We start from the raw sequence: 21,595 nt of genomic DNA on the forward strand, positions 1-21,595 counted from the left end.
GTTTGAACTGGATCAGGTAGCTGGATTTGATCTTAATCCAGACCGGAGCGCGTTTATGAGTCTAGTTTTTCACTCCTAATCCAGTCATAATTACAGCTGCATCACCTGCTGTTGTTTTTGTTGTTGTTGTTGTTTTTGTGGCAAACTTGCTGGTCTTCTTTCACCTTTTGCCTCCCACTTGAGTCTGCAGGTCTTAATCTGAAGAACCTCCTCTGTCTGTCTTTTATTTCTCATTTCACCTGCTTCTCTTCTTCTCTGAAGGTAATTTCGGCGATCGTTACTTTGGCACCGACGCTCCTTCAGACTGGTGTGAAAGCGATGAAGGGATGGACTTCTGAAGAGAGACAATCAGAGAAGTGGAGGGTTGTTACAAAAAGCACTTATCCATCTCTCACCGCTCCATCAACGTCCTCTTGACCGACGAGGTGACGCTGACGGAGATTTCCAGTTTAAAACCAGACTGGGTTCAGTGGTTTCTTCCATCCTCTATTGACAGAGTTACCTTCTCACATCCAGCCGGTTCCGCTCTGGATGACTTTCCCCAAAAAAGACAATTTCAAGTTGTAATTATTCCGCTGCAATGATGAAAAAGGCTCGACCTGGATGTTTTCAGTAATAATGTGTTTTAATGTGTCGCTGAAGCTGCGTAGACGAACTGTCAGTTTACTGGAAAAACCTTGAAAATCTTCCAGGATTTTTTTTTTTTTTTTGCACAGTAAACTTCTTTTTATCTCAGGCGACTCTGACTGAAAGGGAACAAACAAAGCTCCATACTTGAACCAGAAGACTGACGATGGAGGGGAAACGTTCTCATATCGTCAGTTATTTCTCTGTTACAACTTTTATTTATCAGCTTTTTTAAATCTTCTCATATTTTACTGCAGTCGGTTACAACGGCAGAGACACAGAGCTCCTTCTGTCAGGTTGTAAACATCCTTCATATGTTAAAAACTCTTTTTAAAGGACGAGTTCACTGTTTTTCATGTCCGTCTTATAACAGCAGTCAGGTGTCGACATGAACACGGCTGTTACAAGATCAGCTTATCTATTTGTGCAAAAAAATGTGTTTAAAAGTTTATATTTTATCTTATAGCAGAGCAAAACCAGCAGATGATGAGACAAATTAAAGGGAAAAACCAACATTAAGTGTCTCAGTATGGAGTCAAACCAGCACCAGCCTCCAGTGATGATCAACATTCCTCTACAAGATATTAACGTATTTATATATACGACCTTTATTTAATCTCACTGGGATCAGGACAGGAGACCTGAGCGCTGCAGACAGGAAGTAAACAAACAGCCCGACAACAAAAAGAAACATAAACAGCAGCATCAGAGACCAGATGAAAGTTTATATTATATCATTTTGATATGTGTCAGCTGGGTGGAGATCATCTTCATCCTCATCAAAGCCTTCAGTGATGAGCAGAAACATCTGTGTTTGATGTGTTTCTCCGTCTGTATGTTCAGTGTTTATACCTGACTGCTGTTATAAGACAGACTTGGGAAAACTGTGAACTCGTCCTTTTAAAGTTACAATAAACTCTTAAACTGCTGCTTTAAAGAAAGAATATTAAACTTTGCTTCGCTGCTAATAAAGTCAACGTTCAGCTCGCTTCTCAGACTTTTGTGCTGCGTAGAAACCAGTGATGTAAAAATAAACCAGGAGTCAAATATCATCAATTAAAGATGATAAACAAAACAGCACTTGTGTTACCATCAGATGGGTATTTCCACATTTACTTTGTCATGTGTGTGAAGTTTTTATTTTTCTATATTTTTTTTTTCTGAATATAATGCAGAAACCGGCTTCCTTGTTGTTTTTTTAAAAATGTTTTTATTTATTTATTATGTCATTTGCAAGAATCTACAGATTTATTTTACATTACAGCCATTTATCCAAACATTACCGGATTTAATTGTTGTTGTTTTTGGATAGTTTGACTTGTAAATAACAGTTTTACTTGAATAATGTGACTTCAGGTGCTTCAGTTCTGATATTTTACATGATGCCTTACTGACAACAAAATTCATCATCAGTGAATTTTGTTGCTTTTTCTTCTAGAAAAAGTCAAAATGTGAGAAAAATGCATCGTATCATCAGTTCTGTAAAAATCCAGCCGTCTGTCCAGCTTTAAAATAAACATTTTTTTACATGTAACTGAGAGCTTATTACAACAAATAATCACTTTTCTCTGCTCTGTTTGTTCTGACATCAGCGATTTACATGAAACTGTTTAAATTTGTGGCAAATCTTAATATGTAAACGAGACTTTTTCATTTGTTGAAGCACTTAAAGCAGGTAGAAGTGATACCTGAGCGGAAGGCAGCCGTGATTAATGTTTATTAGGTAAATCTGTGTTTGGTGACTTAACGAGCTTCTGTCGCTTGTTTTTTTTTGTTTTTTTTTTTTGTTAATTTAGTTGTTGCGACGTCACTTCTGTACAGAATAAAACTGTTAACTTAAAACTACTTCCTGTTGTTTGGAGCGGTTGTGTGTGAAGTGTTTGTTTTGTCCACTAGAGGAGGCTCTGTGTTAGTTTGACTTGTTTACAGCGGATGTGACGCATTCTGCAGTGTCCGTGCTGCGTTTATGTGTTGTAGGAAATTATCATTTTTTACAACGTTTGCTGTTCAGTTATGAGCTTCCAAAGGGCAAACAGGACGAGGTGAGTAAGAAATGTTCATTCTTTACAAGAAAAGAAGAAGACTCCATAAAGTTTGTTTCTATGCACATAAAATAAATAATTTAAAAGTTATTAACTTTTTTTCTATAATGGCAGATTATATTGAAGCCATATTAACTGACAATATAACACATTTATTTGTTTCTTTCTTAAAGATGTGCAGAAGCAAATTCTTTTTTTTTACTCATTTTTACTGTTTAATCAATCAGTTGTTTTAATATTAAAATATATTATTAATATCACCTGACTGAGCAGTAACATGCTGGTGCAGCATCTTTAATTTATTTTTTAAATTTAATATAAAGGCATTTTAATTTAATCTAATTTATTTTAGTTCTCTTGGCTTTTTTCTTTCTTTTTCTTTTTCTTGGTATAATAGTTTTCTAATTCCGTTGCAATTTTATATAAGTTTAATTTCGGCAAGAAGAGATCTGATCCTCCTGATCACCAAAAATTAAATCAGTGTGTTTACTTTTTCTAATATTGTTTATTGAATTTATAATTTGCAACTCAAGAAACAAGCCTCATTTATTTGTGAAGTTTTTTTTTGTTTGTTATTTATTTTTTTTAAAGCAGGAAGCCAGAAGTCTGAGCCGGTTGAAGGGACGTGAAGGCATCACCGGCAGCTCACACAGCGGAGGCTCATTAACAGGCATGTGCGCATTTCATTCACTAATTATTGATTGTTTTTTCTTATATCGAGCGTTAACAGACATTAAAGCAGATGAATATGTGATGGTGACAGTAGTGAGTCGCTGTTTGTGAACTCTTGTCAGACTTTAACGGACGTTTACAGAGTCGTGATGTCACCGGTTGTTTCCTTCAGGATGTTACTGAAACTTTCTTTGATTCACAAACTGCTGCTGCAGATTTATAGTCGTATTATTATTATTATTATAAAGACGTCCAGACAATATTTAACTCGTAGTTCAGTCAAGTTTTCAACCGCAAGACAGAAAGTCATTGAAAAATCTGACATTTTAAAGCTTAGTTGGTTATTTTAAGTCTGTTTATCTGTCACAGCCAGATTAAAACGTTTACTTTAACTCTTAAAAGCCACTTTTTAATTCGGCTGAACAAACTATATCGAAATTGACTTAAATTTAAAATTTTATTGATAGTTTTTATAGACATGAAGCACCTTTTTCTTTTCATATTGATTATTATGTGTTTTTAATGGTATATATAAAGTTATATATGTTAAGTTGTCAGTTTTATAAGCAGGTTAGTTCTAGTTTATTCTGAAAGAAGCAGACTAGTTAAACAAACTGTAATCGACAATATAACGGAGCAGATTAGCAGAGCAGGGGCGCTTGATTTGAGTCACATTGGTTATCGGTGGGCGGGGTTAGTTGGGGGTGGAGGGGGGTGAGATGAAGGTTTTAACAGTGTGTTTATTTAGTGTTTCTTTCCCTCCAGATCAGGGAGGATGGCAGGTCTGTGGAGATCCTACCAGGCCCTGATGAACAGATACCCCTGGACAGTCCAGATAGTGACGGCTGGTAGGAAAAACTCACAGACTTCAGGTCTTCATACAGAATACTGGACTGAGTCTACTGGTTTAGGCTGTTGAACTGGTGTACTGGGGTCACATACTGTGACCTTTGCTCCAGTTGACAGAGTGAACTTTTAAGTTTCAAAGTCAACAAAAAGAGGCCTTTGAACTGAGAGATCACTGACAGGTTACAGACTGAAAGTCTCTCAGAGGCTGAACAGGTCCTGAAGTTACTTCCTGTCTTCTGAAAGTCAGTTTACAGTATGTTAGAGGTTTGGTGAATATGCGTATGAATCTGAGTCTTAAAAATAGTCCCTATTAGTGACTGTAAAACCACGTCACAATCATTTAAAACTGACAAAAAGTTAAAGTTTATACATGTTAAAGCTCCTCCACTCAGAAATGTGTTTTGAGTTTTCATTATCAATTAATCAATTAGTTGTTTAGTCTATATAATGTCAGGAAATGGTGAAAAATGCTGATCACTGTTTTCCAAAGGTTGTCAAATATCTTGTTTTGTCCTGATCAACAGTCCACAAGTCAAAGATATTCAGTTTACTGTCATAGAGACTGAAAGTAACTCATAGTTCATATTTGAGAAACATAAAGAGAATTCTGGGCTTTTTTCTTTAAAAATGACTCAAAACAATTAATCGATTATTTACGCCTACATACGGTTCATATTTGACCTGTTTTTACAATCGAGAGCAATAAAAATACACGAAACACTAATTTTCTTTAACTCAAGTGACCCAGAATATAAAAAAATACTTTTTTATACATAAAGTGTTTCAGGTTAAATTTAACCGGTTTTTATTCACAAATAAACAATAACGTTCAATAAATCGTAATCTAATTATGACTTTTATGTTCTCCTGTTTTAGCATCAGAACAAATAATGTAAAACCTAAAAAACTATTTTTGTTTTCTGAAAACTTCTCTAAGGATTAATCATCAGTTTATTAATGACTGATGAGTATTTATGATGGAAAAATAGATTCATGGCTCAGAAGTTTGGTATAAAGACTTATTATGAAGTGATGCTGTTAAAATATGAACATTATGTCGGAGTTAAAATAGTTGGTGAATCATTTTGTTTCAGCTGTAGCAGCTAATATTTCCTAACAGCTGATATATTATGTATAATGTACTTTAATCTGTTTCTTACACATTGTTTTGTTCCATAATGTTTGAATGCTGAGTTTTAATCTTACTGGAGGTCCTTGAACGCACCTTTAATAATGTGCAGACGTCTCAGTTTGAGCTCATTTCTCTTCTTTTTTTCCTCCTTTTGCAGTTTAAAATATTTTTGTGAAACATAAAACCAGTGTTTGGTCTCCAGTCAGATTCTGGATGTGTCGTGAACACAAACATGAGAGTGTTTGAGTCGCTGCTTCAGTGTTTTACAGTTTTATGGCCACTAGATGGAGACAAAGCTCATCAAACATCTGATACTCACTGAAGAAGAAAATCAGTCACCAATCATTGAGATTATATTTTTTCTTATTTATATTTTAAATTAGCATAAGTAGTGTCACTGTGATATTTTCTATTTGGTTGTTGTTGTTATATTTAGTAGAAAATATTAATTGATCTAGTTTTAAATATTTGTTATTTGTCGTCTCTCAGTTTGAAAAGTTACTGCATATATGTGCAGTTTAGGGATCCTTGATCTGTGCTCACCATACATATAGTGTTAATAGAATTATAATAATTATAATAATTAATGCTATTGCCCCGGATGCTTTAGATATGGTTTTGTCTTTTTAAACTGACGTCTGGATGCTGGAAGCTTCATGTTTATATATGATGATGATATTTAGTTTTATTTTTCGAGCGCGTTGATAACCATTAACATGATCAGCTTCTGGCAAGTTGCATAATTTTTTAAGGAGAAAATCTTTATAATCCACCAGTTTTAAAATCCTGCAGCTTCCTGTTGAGACTCACCTGCTTCTAGTCTGAACATCTTAAAGATAAACAGACTTTAACACTTTCACAGAAGAAGAGTTGAATCTTCACTTGTAGTTTAGTTATTTCGGTTCAAGTTTTTAAGTTGTTTGAAACCTCAATGATTCGAGATTGGACATCTTTGATACTCTGTTGAGTCTTTCCTCTAAAACTTCACCTCTTTCTGTTTGTCTGTATTTGAGGAGTTTGACAGTATTGATTGAAACTAAAGTCCTCTCCGTCGTCTCTCTCGGCGTTTTACTGCCCATCAACTCGTCTCTGAGTCAAAGTGACGAAGGACATGATTGTATTTATGGCTCTTAAGGTGAACAGTTGACATTTTTCTGTTATGAAAGCGAACGTGTGTCACCTCAACTATCTTTATTAGTTCTCCTGTGACATTTTAAGGAAAGGTTACGTCTCGTTCAGCTGGTCTGTTATTACATTATGTGGTACGTGGGCTGCAGCGGCTGATTTAATGTTAGTACGGTTTAGATTTACTGGACGGCAGCTTTTCCCACCAGCTGACGGTGTGTTTAATGTCTTTTTATGAGCTGGGACATAAAATTAACACTTAATATCTTCTTAAAAGGGGTTAAATTAACAGCTGTGGTTGTGTTTTCTTGCACCGTGTAGATGTTAAGTTAATTTATACATAAAAATTGGATCAAATTACTACATGAAATGGAAAATCTGTCACTTGTAGTAACGAACCTGCAGAGAATTATCACCTTCTGAGCTTTTAAGCCTCTTTTAACTCATTATTTTGGTGAATATTGGATTCTCAGATGGACACAAACACTCCAATAATGTGTGATGTTGTTCTGTAAACAGGCAACTTTATTCTGTGATATTATGTCGGTGTTTTGTGTCAGTTTCTTCTCATCCAAAAATGATTTAATACAACTTTAAAAGTGTCGTCAGAAGAATTTGTGTTTATCTTGTCGGCACTTTTAACGTCTTTTATTGTCTCGTTGTGTTTTTATTGTGTTCATATTTTCATGGTTTTGTATTTTTAAGCTGCAAACAGAATTTCCTCTTGTGGGACAATAAAGATGTGAACAGTTGTAGGAAACGACAGTCGACTGGTGAGGACACCAGTGAAAATGATTCTATACTGGGACGACTGGAAAGACAAGACAGTTATTAGAACGTCTGTCACTATATCTTAGTTTACTTGAATATTCTAAACTTACATAGTTTTCATTACTCGTCTTGCATCATTGTCTGTTTATCAGAACCTAAATGTCTTCTAGCTGCAATGCATTCTGGTCCGTTGATGCTCAGGTTGTTTTCACACTGCAGCATTAATCCAGTGTTGAACAGTGTTGCCCACATTATATATTATATTATATTATATTATATTATATTATATTATATTATATTATATTATATTATATTATAGAGCTGCATCCGTTATTTGATCGACTGAAAATTAATCTGCGATCATCGTTTTAATTGTTTTGAGTAGTTTGTATTGATTGTTTTAAACAAGTTTCCAGCTTCTTAAATATTTTATGAGTAAATTGAACATCTTTGGTTCATCGGGACAAAACAAGACATTTAAGTTGCATCTTGGATTTTGGGAAATTCTTCAACATTTTTCACCATTTTCTGACATTTTATGGACCAAACAACTGATTGATTTCACAGAGAAAATAATCAACAGATGAATCAATAATGAAGATGATTATTGACACCATATTCACAGCAAATAAATAGATAATATAACCTAAATGAGCCTTTTTTTTTGTTGCAATTTATATTTTATTGATTTTGCTGCATAAATATACACAAACATTCTCTGGTAAGATAATTGTACAAACAGTTTACAGACAAACAGACCAAAAATTATTGGCAAATTTGTGGCACTTAGTTAAGAAGTGAAACCAAATATAACCATTATTGTCTTTTAATGTAACTGGATGTGATTATGGCTTCGCAGCAGTTCTGTTGTGTTTTCACTGATGAGGAGATGTGATGAATGTTATAAACTAACTTTTATGATCCAGTTTTTCCACTTGGCTGCTTGTATTTACAGTCTATATATGATACGATTCAAATACAGGAGACTAAACTCTCTCGTAGCTGCAGTTCAAACACATTTGTATCCTGAATATATTTCCTGTATCATCGGCGGACCGAGACACAGTTTCCCTCTCTCTCTGGTTTGTCCTCCAGGCTCTCTAGTGGGCGTCGGTGATGTCATCTCCCAACAGCTGATCGAGAGACGAGGATTGGCTCATCACAACGTGCGGCGGACGGCCAAGATGATGAGTATCGGTTTCTTCTTCGTGGTGAGTGTCCTCTCAGTAAGTGTTGTATGTGTTGTGTGAAAGTACGACTGTGACGGGATGATTTTTATTAACACACTTGTTCAAATATTCACCAGAAATATACTTGTGATGTCTGAATGAACCAATGTGAGTGTTTTTAAAATCTCCTCCACTTAAAAATGTGTTTTTTTTTTTCATTATTACTTCATTGAACTGTTTGAGCTTCACTGTGCAGGATGATGTACGGCTGCAACTATCAATTATTTTTTAATATCAATTAATCTGTCAGTTATTGTCTCAATTGATCAGTTAGTTGTTTGGTCTTTAAAATGTCAGAAAATGTCATTTTGTTCTGATCAACAGTCCACAAACCAAAGAAATTCAGTTTATTATCATAAAATATTCACATTTAAGAAGCTGAAACCAGAGAATTTGAGTATTTCTGTCTTAAAAAAATGACTCAAAACGTTAAATCCATCATCAAAATAGTTGATTAATCTTCTGTTGATCAGCTAATCAATTAATCGACGAATCGTTGCAGCTCTAGAATGATGTTTGACACTAGAAAGTTTCTCTGTGTTCACCTTAAATCTGAGTTTCATGCGTTCACCTTCGATTTGTGACATCACAACTGTTTTGGAGCCAATCACAGCCCAGTATTCAACGAACACAGGTTCATTCATAGTCTGGACGTCATTTTGAGACATTTTAACTGGATAATTGAACTTTTTTTGTTTGAAAATCATATCAGACACAAACTATTATTCAAAGCAAAGTGTTTTTATGTCTTCAAACATGTCTGGAGAGGATCAGCCGTCTCCAACACGTCTCCAGTCTCAGTAAATTCATTTTCACGGTGAATTAAAATGAAAAGATGCAGCAGATATAATGTGGATGTTAAATGATCAGGTGTAAATGGCATCTTTGAATTTTTATATAAAATATGTACATTAAATGTTGCCTGTTTGCTTATTTGTCTAAAACGAGAAAGGAAATGAAAAGCACAATTAAAGTGTTTATGAATGATGTATTTATATTTCTGTGCATGTAGACGCTGATCCACGTTACATTCACGCCTTTATATGTTTGTGAATTCGTCTTAACTCACCCGTCAACTCGTGTGACGGCGTTCTTTCATGTTTCAACATTTTATTTATATTTCCGTAATCGTCTTATGCTCCACCAATCAGCCGCCTCGTCCTTTTAAATTATAGAGAGACGACGTATCGACTTGAAAACACACTAAACTAACATGTTTACCGGCAGCTGTATTTACATTCATTCATCCAGGAGCCGTTTCATAATTCATGCTTCATGTATCAGTCGTCCAAACATTAATAATATATTTGTTAGTTTAGATTCAATCAATCTGCAGGAAACATCCACACAAAGACAACAAGGTTCCTTTAATGAGACTGAATTTGTTTGTTTTATTAAGGTGCAAAATCCATCATTTACTTTATTTTAGAGCCATAATGCATTAATAAAATATATATTTCCAACACTGATGTCATCTGATTGATCTGTTTATATATTTTCTTCACAATAAAGGGTCCAGTTATCGGCAGCTGGTACAAAGTTTTGGACAAACTGGTGGTTGGAGGAAGTAAAAGTGCCGCCATGAAGAAGATGCTGGTTGATCAGGTGAGTCTTCTTCTTCTTCTTCTTCTTCTTCTTCTTCTTCTACTCCTCCTCCTCCTCCTTCTTCTTCTTCTTCTGCTACATGTTGTAAAGACCATTGTTTGTATGTAAAGATGAACGTGGTTGTTGCCGCTTGGTGAAGCCAAATCAAATTAACTTGTGAACGAGCTCCTGTAGATTAAAGGGTTCAGACAAAAACCATGAACATCCCTGGTTCAAGTCCAGCTGAAGACTTTTATTCATCCTCCTCTTCCTCACTGCCCTTCATCTCTCCGTCTGTAATAATACTGAAACAAAGTGGAGTCAGCTCACTAGTGCTTAACTGTGGATGTTTGATTCGATCTTCTCGTATCACGCTGGACTGGAGGAAACTGAGCTGTAAAGTTCGGCTGCAACTAAAGATTATTTTCACCAAAACAGCCTGTCGATACATCTTACAGAAAACTGTGATATCGTGCTGCAGAATAGAATATAGTTTATTTATGTAGCTTCAATGAAAACCAGTGATTACAAAGTGCTGTACAGAAGAAAACAGCAGAAAACAATCAGTCAACCAAGTGAACAGATTGAAGCCAGAATGAAAATATGATAACAAATCAAATGGAAACAAGAACAAAACACATTCTGTAAACTGACTGAGACTAAATTCATGTTTAGTTACAAGTTTCACAAAGAAATTAAATATGCAATTTTGAATAAAGACCATTTTTATCAACAGATGCACACGTAAAACTCACTTCTACTACACTGTAAAATAAATCAGATGCTACAAACCAAAGAAGAGGCCCTCTGGTATTTGATTTAGTCAAATCACATCCGGACAAATGCAGGTTTAAAGTAAAACCACCACAGAACAAGACTTCAGAGCTTTCAGTATCTGCCTTTTAATGAAATATTTACTGCAGCAAAGTGTCCGCTCCTACGCTTGAATAGTGATGTGGTCACACTGAACGCTGCTCCCCTCTGCCTCCCTCTATGTAATATCTGAAGTGCCATTTGGTGATTTGAAAGATTTAAGGTGATGCAGCTGCGGCGTTGATCTGCGTCATACTTGAATAACAGATGAAAGTCAAGTGACCCTTTTATGTAAGTTTAATATGGAAGAAGCAGCGAGCGTCACTTCACTGTAAACAGCCGAGCACAAATCAGTCTCTCGAATGCAACTATTTAAAATCTTCTTTGAGTATCATCAGTGTTTATTCCTATAAGGTTTTCAGACTCACAAAAGGTACGGTGGCCCACAAGAGCAAACACGCTGCAACTTAAGAACACACATGCAAATATAACAACGCAACACATTACAGAAACGATAATGGAAGTGTTTCCAGAGGACACTTGAGAGAGATGAACACATCAATAATTCATAAGCGAAAATGTTGTTAAAACACAAATGACGCCTCTTTCCTACTGTAGTAACGTAGACAACAAGCTACAACCTTATTTTCATCTTATTTCATTGGGTTTTAACAACGTTTCTCTTATGAATTATTGACGTGTTCATTTCTCTTAAGTGTCCTCTGGAACCACTTCCACTGTCGTTACTGTAATGTGTTGTGTTATTATATTTGCATGTGTTTTCTTAAGTTGCATTGTGTTTGCTCTTGTGGGCCACCGTACAATAGACAGTTTGCAGCAGAACCAGAGATATAAGCTGTGTCTCAAATCACATATTTTTGTTAGTACACTTCTGTGTAGTACACTGTGTACACTATATATTACTGGCGTAGTGTGCAGGGACAGCCGTTGTGCACTTACCGGAAATTAGCATTGGCTAGCGTTAGCATTCGTGTTATCGTTAGCGCTACCAAATCATTACAGACTGCTAAATTAACCCAATAAACATACTGACTGCTTATATCTGACAGCAGTATAGTGGTGCTTAGTGCTAAAAACACATGTATAACTTACATTTGTATAATGTGGTGATGTTCACCGTAGTTACAACGTACTCGGACGCCATTTCTGGTTTGAAAAGTGTTCCCTCCCCTTCTGCTACGTAGCCAAGATGGCGACCATTGAAGACGAGAAGTGTCCATAGTTCCACACTCAACTTTTTGACCCTTTTGAGCGCACCATCCGGGTTCTCACAGTGCACTGCATTTTCCCATACTTCCCAGTGTGAACGCACTTGTGCACTCAAAATGTTCAGTGTAAGTACAGAAGTATACAATTTGAGACACAGCAACAGTCTTTTTTCATTTTATGCGTCGTCTTCTTCCTTGTCAAAACCTGGTGCCTACGTTACCCACAATGCAGCTGGTCTCGATTCACTCAACTGTACAGATTCAGGTGTGTAATGCTAGCAGCAGCTAATGTAGCCTCAAACGAGCAGAGAGGTCTGGTTACCTCACTTCTGTCCAACACCAGATGTTTTTTTACTTTTTCAAACTCTTCAGCCGACGCTGACTCAAGTGACATCACTTGAGGCAATTTATCATATTTCACACTGGAGACACAAAAGACTTTTCACAGTTTTATATGTTTATTTTATTTGCTCTGTCCCATTAATGTTTCTATTAAAAATCAATCCCTCAGTTTAAGTTTGATCCTGTTATTTTCTTATTTGTGTGTTTGTGTAGTTGTGTTTTGCTCCGTGTTTTTTGGGAGCTTTCCTCTCCATCTCCGGCGCTCTGAACGGACTGACGGTGGAGGAGAACGTCACTAAGCTCAAGAGGGTGAGTTAGATTTATTAATAACCACATCGTAGCGTTAATCCCTCAGAGGCTCAGAGACACGTGGTCCTCACAGCCACGAGGTCCTGGGTACGATCCTTCATCCCATCTTTGATCTTTGGGGAGTTCCTCCTGAGTTTCATTAGTGCATCCTGCAAACCTTCCAATCTCCGTCCTCCTTGAAATACTAAAATAGTCTAAAACCATTTTTAGTGTTTTCCCTACGTGATTACTCTCGTGTCGAGTGAAGCCCGTCTGTGTCAGAGCAGCAACATTTTCCAGGTGACTTCAGTTTGTTGAACCTTTTGAGACTTTTGGTCAAAACCAGCTCGAGGTAGAAGTTCAGTGTTTGACCTGATGTGTCCTCGACTCATCTCTCATTCATGAGGCGTGACAGACTGTCTGCTCTGTTCTCTGCTAGAACATCGCTGAAAATAAAATGAAATATTTTAAAACTCGAATTAAAACAATAAGAAACAAAAACTCAGTAAAATGTCTTTAATTTAATCTTGATTTGCTTTGATATTTGTATCTGCAAGACTTAGAAAGTTTTAAGAATTATTGAAATCAGTTCCCTCATAAAAGGCCTTCAAAGGTATTAAAAAATCTTAAAAAAGACTTTTGTGAATTAATTTTTCTTGCCTGTTGTTGACAGAACAGAGAGACGTTATACAACAGCGGATTGAGCTGCAGGAAGCTGTTTAATCTTTTTAAAGCTGTCAGATCCAGCAGGAAGCTCAGTGACAGATGATGGACAAGTGTCAGTTTTTCTCAAATATGATGGAAAAAAACTCATTTCTGTAACAAATCAATCAGTTTTCTGCCATGTTTCTGGGGCCAGATCACATTAATTGATTTAATTATATTAATTATAATACTATGAGAAATGGGATATAAATGTCAATAATTGAATGTACTTGATAAATAATTGTAGGTCTTATTGTTTGTACTGGTTTTCTGTCGTTCTTTGACCAATATTTATCATTTTATAGTTATTAAATTTTATTCTATGTGGTCTTATGCTGCGTTCACTTGCTCCTCGAGTCAGGAAGTCGTTCTTCTGACTTCGATGTGTTCATGAGCTTTTAAGTCATAATGTGGAAACAACAAGATGTTGTATTTTGTCCCAGACTTGCTGCATCAGTTCATTCCCTAAACCACAAAAATATTGTTTTACCTGACTTGTTATCAGGGTTAATGCTAATAAATAACTTTCCTAACTAATCTAGGTCACTCTACATGTTACTCTACTATTAACAGGTTAGAACCTAAAACCAAATTACAAATTACATGTGAGGAAAAAATTGATATGCAATACTGCCATCAACCAAATATTTACTTTTGTCTGCCATGTTTCTGTGTAAATGACGTCAACTTGAGACTTGTGCCAAAATTTTTGCAGACTTTCTTAGTTGTTGTTTTGACTTCATGTGAATTTTTCCAGTTGGGAATTCATTTTTCCGACACCACCTGAATGCCACATTAAAAAGGTTAAGTTTAATTTATCATTCACAGTTTTGTGCACCAGTAGCAGTTCAAATCTTTCTCATTCACCTCTGTTCTGCCTTCCTCGTGGCTTTCAGCTGCAACATCTGCAAAATGAATCGTTTTCAACATCAACATGACTTTTACCCATTGAACAAGATTTTTTTTTTTTTGTATTTCAGATATTTAGTCGTACTGGTCCTTCATTTCTTCTGATCTAACTGAACCTGGTATTCTGTATTTAGACTTGACTTGACTTGGTCATTTCTCGGGCCAAAGAGTCGAATGTTTTCTCTGTGAACAGAACCAAAAGTAAACATCAGTACACAGAGAGGAAGTTTGGTTCAGTATCTGACCTGCAAAACTAACCTCTCATTATTATTAGAAACTATTTCCTGTGATGGAGGAAGAGAAGAAGAGAGAAAGAGAGCGAGGGAGGGACTGTGGAAATAGCCAGAGTGACTCATACCTTCATATATATATATATATATATATATATATATATATAAATATATATATATAAATATATATATATGTGTGTATATATATATATATATATATATATATATATATAGTGTGTGTGTGTGTGTTGAAGTGTGTATTTGTATGCCTGGTCAGAGCTAACTGTCATCTTGTACAAGCCGCTCAAACGTCCGTCACCACCTTGCTTACCCAACGTGCCGCCGATCTCCATCAATTACTTACGAGAGGAGACGTGCGGACCTGAAAGGCCAACGCGGTAAATGTCAGAAAGGACAGAAAATAAATGACAAATGTGCTCATTACACAACAGGACCGGCACTGAGGAAATGTGAGATGAAAATTAATGGAGCCGCTCTGTTTGTTAAAGCTCCAGTCAAGTTCTCTGTTGTTCCCACCTGTCTCCTGTACAACAGACTGACTTTAACCAGTTCACTCTGCGAAACGGAGAGAAACTTAAAGGACGGGTTTACAGTTTTTCAGATAAAGTAAAGTTTATTTTATTTAAAGTGCAAAATCACACCAGGATGTCTCAATACACTTTACAGCAGCAAAAAATGTTAAAACAATCGACCAATATTCAGAGAATCGAGGAGGGACGACACACACAAAAGGAGAAAAAAAAAAAAAGAAGATGGGGTGAGGGAAAAGACTATGTCAACCCATGTCAATGGTGTTTAAGGCGGGTCATATGATTGCAAGAATAAGTATGTTTTGAGTCTAGATTTAAAGATTTTAACAGAAGTAGCTCGGTAGGAGAAAACTCGAGTGCACAAAGGGGGAGTATAAGAGGTGATGAGGTCAGAAAGATATGAGGGTGCAAGCCCATGTTAAGATTTATAAGCTAAGAGAAGCACCTTAAAATCAGATCTGGCTTGGATTGGGAGCCAGTGGAGGGAGATTAGGACTGGAGAGATACGGTCAAATTTTCTAATTCTAGATAGTATTCTGGTGGCAGCATTTTGGACAAGTTGTAATTTTTTAATACTGCAGCTACGTAGACCAGAGAATAGGATATTACAGTAATTTAGTCTTGAGGAAACAAAGGCATGTGTTAGAATTTCAGCATCCGCCACACAAAGCAGAGAGTGGATTTTCGAGATATTGCGAAGTGTGTCTTAAAACAATAGTTTGATTCCAATATGAACATTGAAACCTGTTTTTCTTGCTGTAATCATTCCTCCTGTTCATACTGACCATTAGAAGATCCCTTCATAATGACCTTACAATGCACCTCACATGAGGCTTCAAATGAGTCAAATCAAGTGAATATCTTCAAATGTCGAATAACTTCCTTAGAGCCAAATTATCTCCTGGACAGTGTTTCCTTGTTGACCTGCAGTGGGAGGATGTAACAAAAAGAGGGAAATTTATGGAAAATAATCAAGATATCCTCTTGATTTGACTCATTTGGATGCTGAAGCTTCATATTAGCTTTAGATAAACTGAATATAATTTTGCACAAAAGGAGAACTGTGGATTTTTGTCCACATCACTTACACTGAGATCTCACTTAAAGGAGATCTTTTGATGGTCAGTATGAACAGGAGGAAAATGTGTTTCAATGATCATATTTGGAAAAAATTGTGAACCTGTCCTTTAGTACCAGGCTAAACAGGTTTTAAGTCTGTTGCACCCGTAACCACACCCAGCTGTGATGTCACAGTGTACCTGAAGTACACCTGTACATCACTGCAGCTCAGTGAGAAGGTCAGAAAAAACAAAATTTCAGCAACTGACTCAAATATCTTTAGTACATACACTAAATTGTCTTGATTATTGAATGTGTGGTATTGATGGACTCATTCACTGTCTACATATAAACTGTAAAGCTAAATGTTTCCCCAAAAATTTAATTCTTATTTTGTGCAATTTATTTTAATTTTTCAAATCTGTCTACATCAACAGCACACTCAAAAAAATCAAGTTTTAAACAAACTATTGTCATTTTTCTAGTGCGACTGCACTACAAAATGATTAAAATAAACTGTGGTCAGTGGTCAGACTGCTCCAAGAACATGTCAGAAAGATTAAACATTAAATCTTTGGAAAAACTGAACTTTCTTTAGTTTTTTCTTTAGTGTAAGTTGTATCCAACTTCACAGTTTAAATGATATCCGCTATATATAAAACACTAAAGTATATTAATGTCTTTCATGCTAACTGCAGCCGGCCGAGGTGAGAAAGGTCCCGTCCTCTCCTCAGTGTGGGAGGAAATATTTTGACGAGTCTCTGACGCAGCGATCAGCGATGTAATTTCACCTCAGGTGGCAAAAAAAGCTTGTTTGGTCATAATTAGAAAACAGTTTCAACCTGAAAAAAAAGAATCTAACAGAAAAAAGATTGTAACAGGAACATTGGCTTGTTGTTTTTTATATGTCGAGACATGTTGAGGTGACCTTTAAGTAGATGACACAGTGATTTTGTGTGTGTGTGTGTGTGTTGTTTGTGTATAAACAACACGCACACCTTTCATATTTACCGTGGAGTCAAAAAGTCAACATCTACCACGAAGAACCTTTTGTTTCATCATTAAGAAAGAAAACTAATAGAACTTTTTATGATGTTACACAAATGTTCACTTATATAAGTACTTAAACTGTACACTTACACATATATATAATATTTTTCATGGTAATATCGGCATGTTCTCCAGTAATGTTTGACCACATTAACTTTCTCTGTTTCTCTTCTCCATTCACATGCATAGTTTAAATCCTTTAAGAAATAATATGTAGTAATAAGCTCTTATCAACCAAGATGTTAGGTGTGTTCTACTAAATGTTTTATATATAATCATTTAATTAACTATATTTATATCTATCACGTGCCCCTCTACAGTGAAATACCTGGCTTTCCTGCGCAAGAGGATGAACTTTGCCTTTTTCATTTGACCCAGCGCAAGTTGTTCCTTGCTTGACAATGATGACCTCTTTTATCCCGAAGCTGATCATCCATTGACGAGACAAACTTTACGGATCTGACTACTGAGTTGGGGTTAGAGTTAGGGGTTAGGATTAAGGTTAGGGTTAGGTGTTAAGGTTAGGGTTAGGGTTAAGGTTAGGGTTAGGGGTTAAGGTTAGGGTTAAGGTTAGGGTTAGGGTTAAGGTTAGGGGTTAGGGTTAGGGGTTAAGGTTAGGGTTAGGGGTTAAGGTTAGGGTTAAGGTTAGGGTTAGGGTTAAGGTTAGGGTTAAGGTTAGGGTTAAGGTTAGGGTTAAGGGTTAAGGTTAGGGTTAGGGGTTAAGGTTAGGGTTAGGGTTAAGGTTAGGGTTAAGGTTAGGGGTTAGGGTTAGGGGTTAAGGTTAGGGTTAGGGGTTAAGGTTAGGGTTAGGGTTAGGGGTTAAGGTTAGGGTTAAGGTTAGGGTTAGGGTTAGGGGTTAAGGTTAGGGTTAGGGTTAGGGTTAAGGTTAGGGGTTAGGGTTAGGGTTAAGGTTAGGGTTAGGGTTAAGGTTAGGGTTAGGGGTTAAGGTTAGGGTTAAGGTTAGGGTTAGGGTTAAGGTTAGGGGTTAGGGTTAGGGGTTAAGGTTAAGGTTAGGGGTTAAGGTTAGGATTAAGGTTAGGGTTAAGGTTAGGGGTTAGGGTTAGGGGTTAAGGTTAGGGTTAGGGGTTAAGGTTAGGGTTAAGGTTAGGGTTAGGGTTAAGGTTAGGGTTAAGGTTAGGGTTAAGGTTAGGGTTAGGGGTTAAGGTTAGGGTTAGGGTTAAGGTTAGGGTTAAGGTTAGGGGTTAGGGTTAGGGGTTAAGGTTAGGGTTAGGGGTTAAGGTTAGGGTTAGGGTTAGGGGTTAAGGTTAGGGTTAGGGGTTAAGGTTAGGGTTAAGGTTAGGGGTTAAGGTTAGGGTTAGGGTGCATTTACAGTATCTACATGTGATCATATATACAGCAGATTTGAGATTCTTACTGTATTTTTTTTCTTTCTGTTTGTCTTAAACTCTTGTATCTGAATATGTATCAAACACCAACTAATGGAGGTCATGTAGGACAGAGAAGGAAGGACCTCCCATACTGGTGCATACTGGAGATATTTGGCTTCAAAGCTTCTCTTCATCTTGCTCTGTTTTGGAATAAAACTCCACCAACTGGAGTTTCAGCACATCAACATTTCTCACTTCATCCCCCACCGGCAGCTTCAACTGTTCAGTCAACCTGAGACCTGAGCAGGAGGCCAAAAGTTTTACACTTTCTAATCAGATATTTCATATTAACACAAACTCAGCGATCTGCAACTTCAGACCAAACATGGTCAACAGAACCAGTGTTGAACTGTTCCTAACTAAACTAAATGGTAGACTTTCAGTTTTATGTGCAACAGAGAGATTTCTTCCAACCTTAAATCATTTTCAACCTTCAGAAATGAACCAAAATGCATTTTGTCCAAGAAGTTCTCAGCTACATATCCAACAGACTCAGAGCCTTCATTGAAAGTGACTGTTGATGTTTTCCTCATTATGTTTATTTTAACTTTTTAAAATCTTTTTACAGGACTATACAGATGCCCTGATCTCAAATTACTATGTAAGTTTCCCTTTATGGTTCTTAATTGTATTGATATTTGCATGTAAACTGAATATCTGTGTCTTGTTTAGTCATTAATGAACCATTAAATGGAAATAAATCATTTCTTATTGTGAATCATAAGAGTGACTTGACTGCTGCGTGTTTGTGTTTCAGCTGTGGCCGCCGGTCCAGATCGCCAACTTCTACTTCATCCCACTGCAGCACCGGTAAGAGACAGAAACAATCAGTTGCATTGATTAAAGTAAAGTTTGTTGTTAAAGTGCAGAGAAGAACTATTTTAAATTGTACATCAACTGTAAAATATTCTAATTGTCTTAAAAATCCTTAATTTCCTCTTGATTAAACTATCAGATATTTTGGTGAATTGCATCCTAAGTTCATAATGTTTGATTCCTCTCGTTTACAGGTTGGCTGTCGTCCAGATTGTTGCTGTTGCTTGGAACTCCTACCTGACCTGGAAGGCCAATAAGATATGAAGAATGATCAAGTCCAGCCTGATGATGATGATGATTTTAAACTCATCTGTAGTGTGTGACATGAGCCGTTCTGGTCTCGTTTACTTGACGCTACTTACTCTTCTGATATTTCCGATGTGTAAAACTGTGACTGAGTCATTCATGAAGGTCGGGAGAAATGTTTGTCTTCTCTGAATGACAAATTCACACTTGAAAGTCAAACTTGCATTTGCAGAAATGTCTGTGAAAGTTTGTTATTTATGGAAATGGGATTTGGCAGTGGTGCCGCAGTGTAGCCACACATACGCACAAACACACACACACACACTCATATATTAACACCTACTGGTTGTTTAATCTGTTGTTAATCACTTGAAATAATTAACTGAAGGATTTGTTGAAAGTTAATTGTTCCATGTTTTTGTTTTATTGTAAAGCAAAGTTTAAACTGAGATTACATGTTCTTCATCTCTTTAATCTGCGCTTTTCAATACATTCCACAATATTTGATAATGTATTATAATCTACTTGATTTACCCACCTGCCTCATTTACATACCTCAGATTTAGTTACTGTCTTCCCACAATTATTTTTTCTTTTCCATTTTCAGCCTCGCTAGTGACGATCCAGACTAAAATATCTCAACAACTATCTAATTGGTTGCCATGATATTCAGTACAGATATACATGTTACGTAGTGGATGAAACCTCTGACTTCTCCTCTAGCGCCACCATGAGGTTAGCATTTGTTTTGGTGTTAATTGAAACAACTGTTGGATGGATTGTCATGAGATTTGGTACAGACATTCATATTGAAATATGAATTGTAATATCTTTGGTGATCTTTGGTTACTGTTGCACAATCATGAGGTCAGATTGTTTATTTGTCCAATACTTTGTGTTTACGACAATCCCAGTAAAACTAATAATATTCACATCAGTCATCAACTGTACTTTGCGTTTAGTGCTAGTAAAAAAAAAAGTTAGCATGCTAACAGGCTAAGCTAAGATTTTGAACATTACACCTGCTAAACATTAGCATGTTAACATTTAACTAAAGCCTCACAGAGCTAAAAGCATGACTGAAGACTCTTAGTTTTGTTTAGATTTTGGTTATAAATGAAGATGAAGTAACAAACATCAGTCAGGACTCTGGAAACAAGCTGTCTGGTTTCATGTTGAAGGAGCAACAACAAAACTTGATATTAAAAGTCAAATTCATTGAAATATTTTTGAATTAAGCTGCATTGAAGCTGCTAGAAATTCGCCAGTAAACATTTTGGACTCATTGATGCATTGTTGACAATCAGAGTTATAGATATTTGCTTAATTTTCAATGTACAGAGTCTTTTTATTCACAATGTGCACATTTTTAATAACATAGACCTCTCTGGGGTAAACACTAATAAAGTTTTACATGTGGTGATGTCAATGGTGTGTTTGACCTAACTAACTTTGGTGGGTAATTGAGCTGTGGATGGATGGATGGGTGGGGGGGGGGGGGTGTTTGGAGGGAGATGTGGAGGCTGCTGAGCTCGGCTTTCAACCAAATTAACTGTTTTCCTACACAAACACACTTGGGCTATAACAGGGAGCGGAAAAAGTCTGACGAATCCTTTTGAAAATCCGCCAAATATTGTCTTCCCCCTCTGGGATTATGAGCCTCTCCCCAGAAAGTTGGAGCTCAGTTTTTCATTCAGCACACAGGCTTGCTGTGTTTTAAATGCATGCCAACTAATTAAATGAAGATACAGTAGCACTCTAAGCCGTACATGAAGCAAGATCAAGCTTTCATGTGTTTAAATGTTCACAGTTCAAGCGGGACTCAGTACAGGCCAACACTTCATGTTGGGTTTGATATGAACCATGTGAGCACCTTTAATGATAATAATAATGATATTTGTGTTCAGATTGTATGATTGTGACGGTCATGTTGTCATT

General features: G+C 36.4%; 2 protein-coding genes and 1 non-coding gene across 5 annotated transcripts in view; all 3 read left to right on the plus strand.

Annotated features, from left to right (window-relative positions):
- si:ch211-243j20.2 (uridine-cytidine kinase-like 1) overlaps positions 1-2,472 on the plus strand; it is a 32,387-nt gene extending 29,915 nt beyond the window's left edge. Inside the window, exon 15 of the mRNA XM_044376237.1 lies at positions 262-2,472. Coding sequence (XP_044232172.1) covers positions 262-338 — 77 coding nt within the window. The 3' untranslated portion in view covers positions 339-2,472. The remainder of the gene's footprint in view (positions 1-261) is intronic.
- A 771-nt stretch (positions 2,473-3,243) lies between these two features.
- Positions 3,244-21,086, plus strand: mpv17 (mitochondrial inner membrane protein MPV17). Of its 3 annotated transcripts, none has more exons than XM_044376242.1 (8): positions 3,244-3,339; positions 4,107-4,189; positions 8,314-8,429; positions 9,960-10,052; positions 12,629-12,724; positions 19,164-19,196; positions 19,353-19,405; positions 19,606-21,086. In XM_044376242.1, the coding sequence occupies exons 2-8, from the start codon at positions 4,117-4,119 to the stop codon at positions 19,673-19,675; spliced, it is 534 nt and encodes a 177-aa protein (XP_044232177.1). In that variant the 5' UTR covers positions 3,244-3,339; positions 4,107-4,116; the 3' UTR covers positions 19,676-21,086. The 3 variants fall into 3 exon arrangements, with proteins under 3 accessions (XP_044232177.1, XP_044232179.1, XP_044232178.1); XM_044376243.1 differs by having other exon boundaries at positions 3,285-3,339; positions 4,090-4,189; XM_044376244.1 differs by lacking the exons at positions 19,164-19,196; positions 19,353-19,405; positions 19,606-21,086 and adding an exon at positions 13,377-13,612.
- Positions 17,604-17,680, plus strand: LOC122965832. The gene has a single exon (XR_006398311.1). It is a non-coding gene; the product is annotated as a small nucleolar RNA SNORD50 (small nucleolar RNA).
- Positions 21,087-21,595: the final 509 nt, after the last annotated feature.

This window comes from Thunnus albacares, chromosome 16 (genome assembly GCF_914725855.1).
Source record: "Thunnus albacares chromosome 16, fThuAlb1.1, whole genome shotgun sequence".
Lineage (NCBI taxonomy): Eukaryota > Metazoa > Chordata > Actinopteri > Scombriformes > Scombridae > Thunnus > Thunnus albacares.

Bases quoted from the DNA above. Each gene is read 5' to 3' on its own strand.
- mpv17 (XM_044376242.1), top strand. From the start codon at position 4,117: ATGGCAGGTCTGTGGAGATCCTACCAGGCCCTGATGAACAGATACCCC. The intron at 12,725-19,163 runs GTGAGTTAGATT...ATCTTTTTACAG, and splicing joins ACGTCACTAAGCTCAAGAGG to GACTATACAGATGCCCTGAT. The intron at 19,406-19,605 runs GTAAGAGACAGA...TCTCGTTTACAG, and splicing joins TTCATCCCACTGCAGCACCG to GTTGGCTGTCGTCCAGATTG.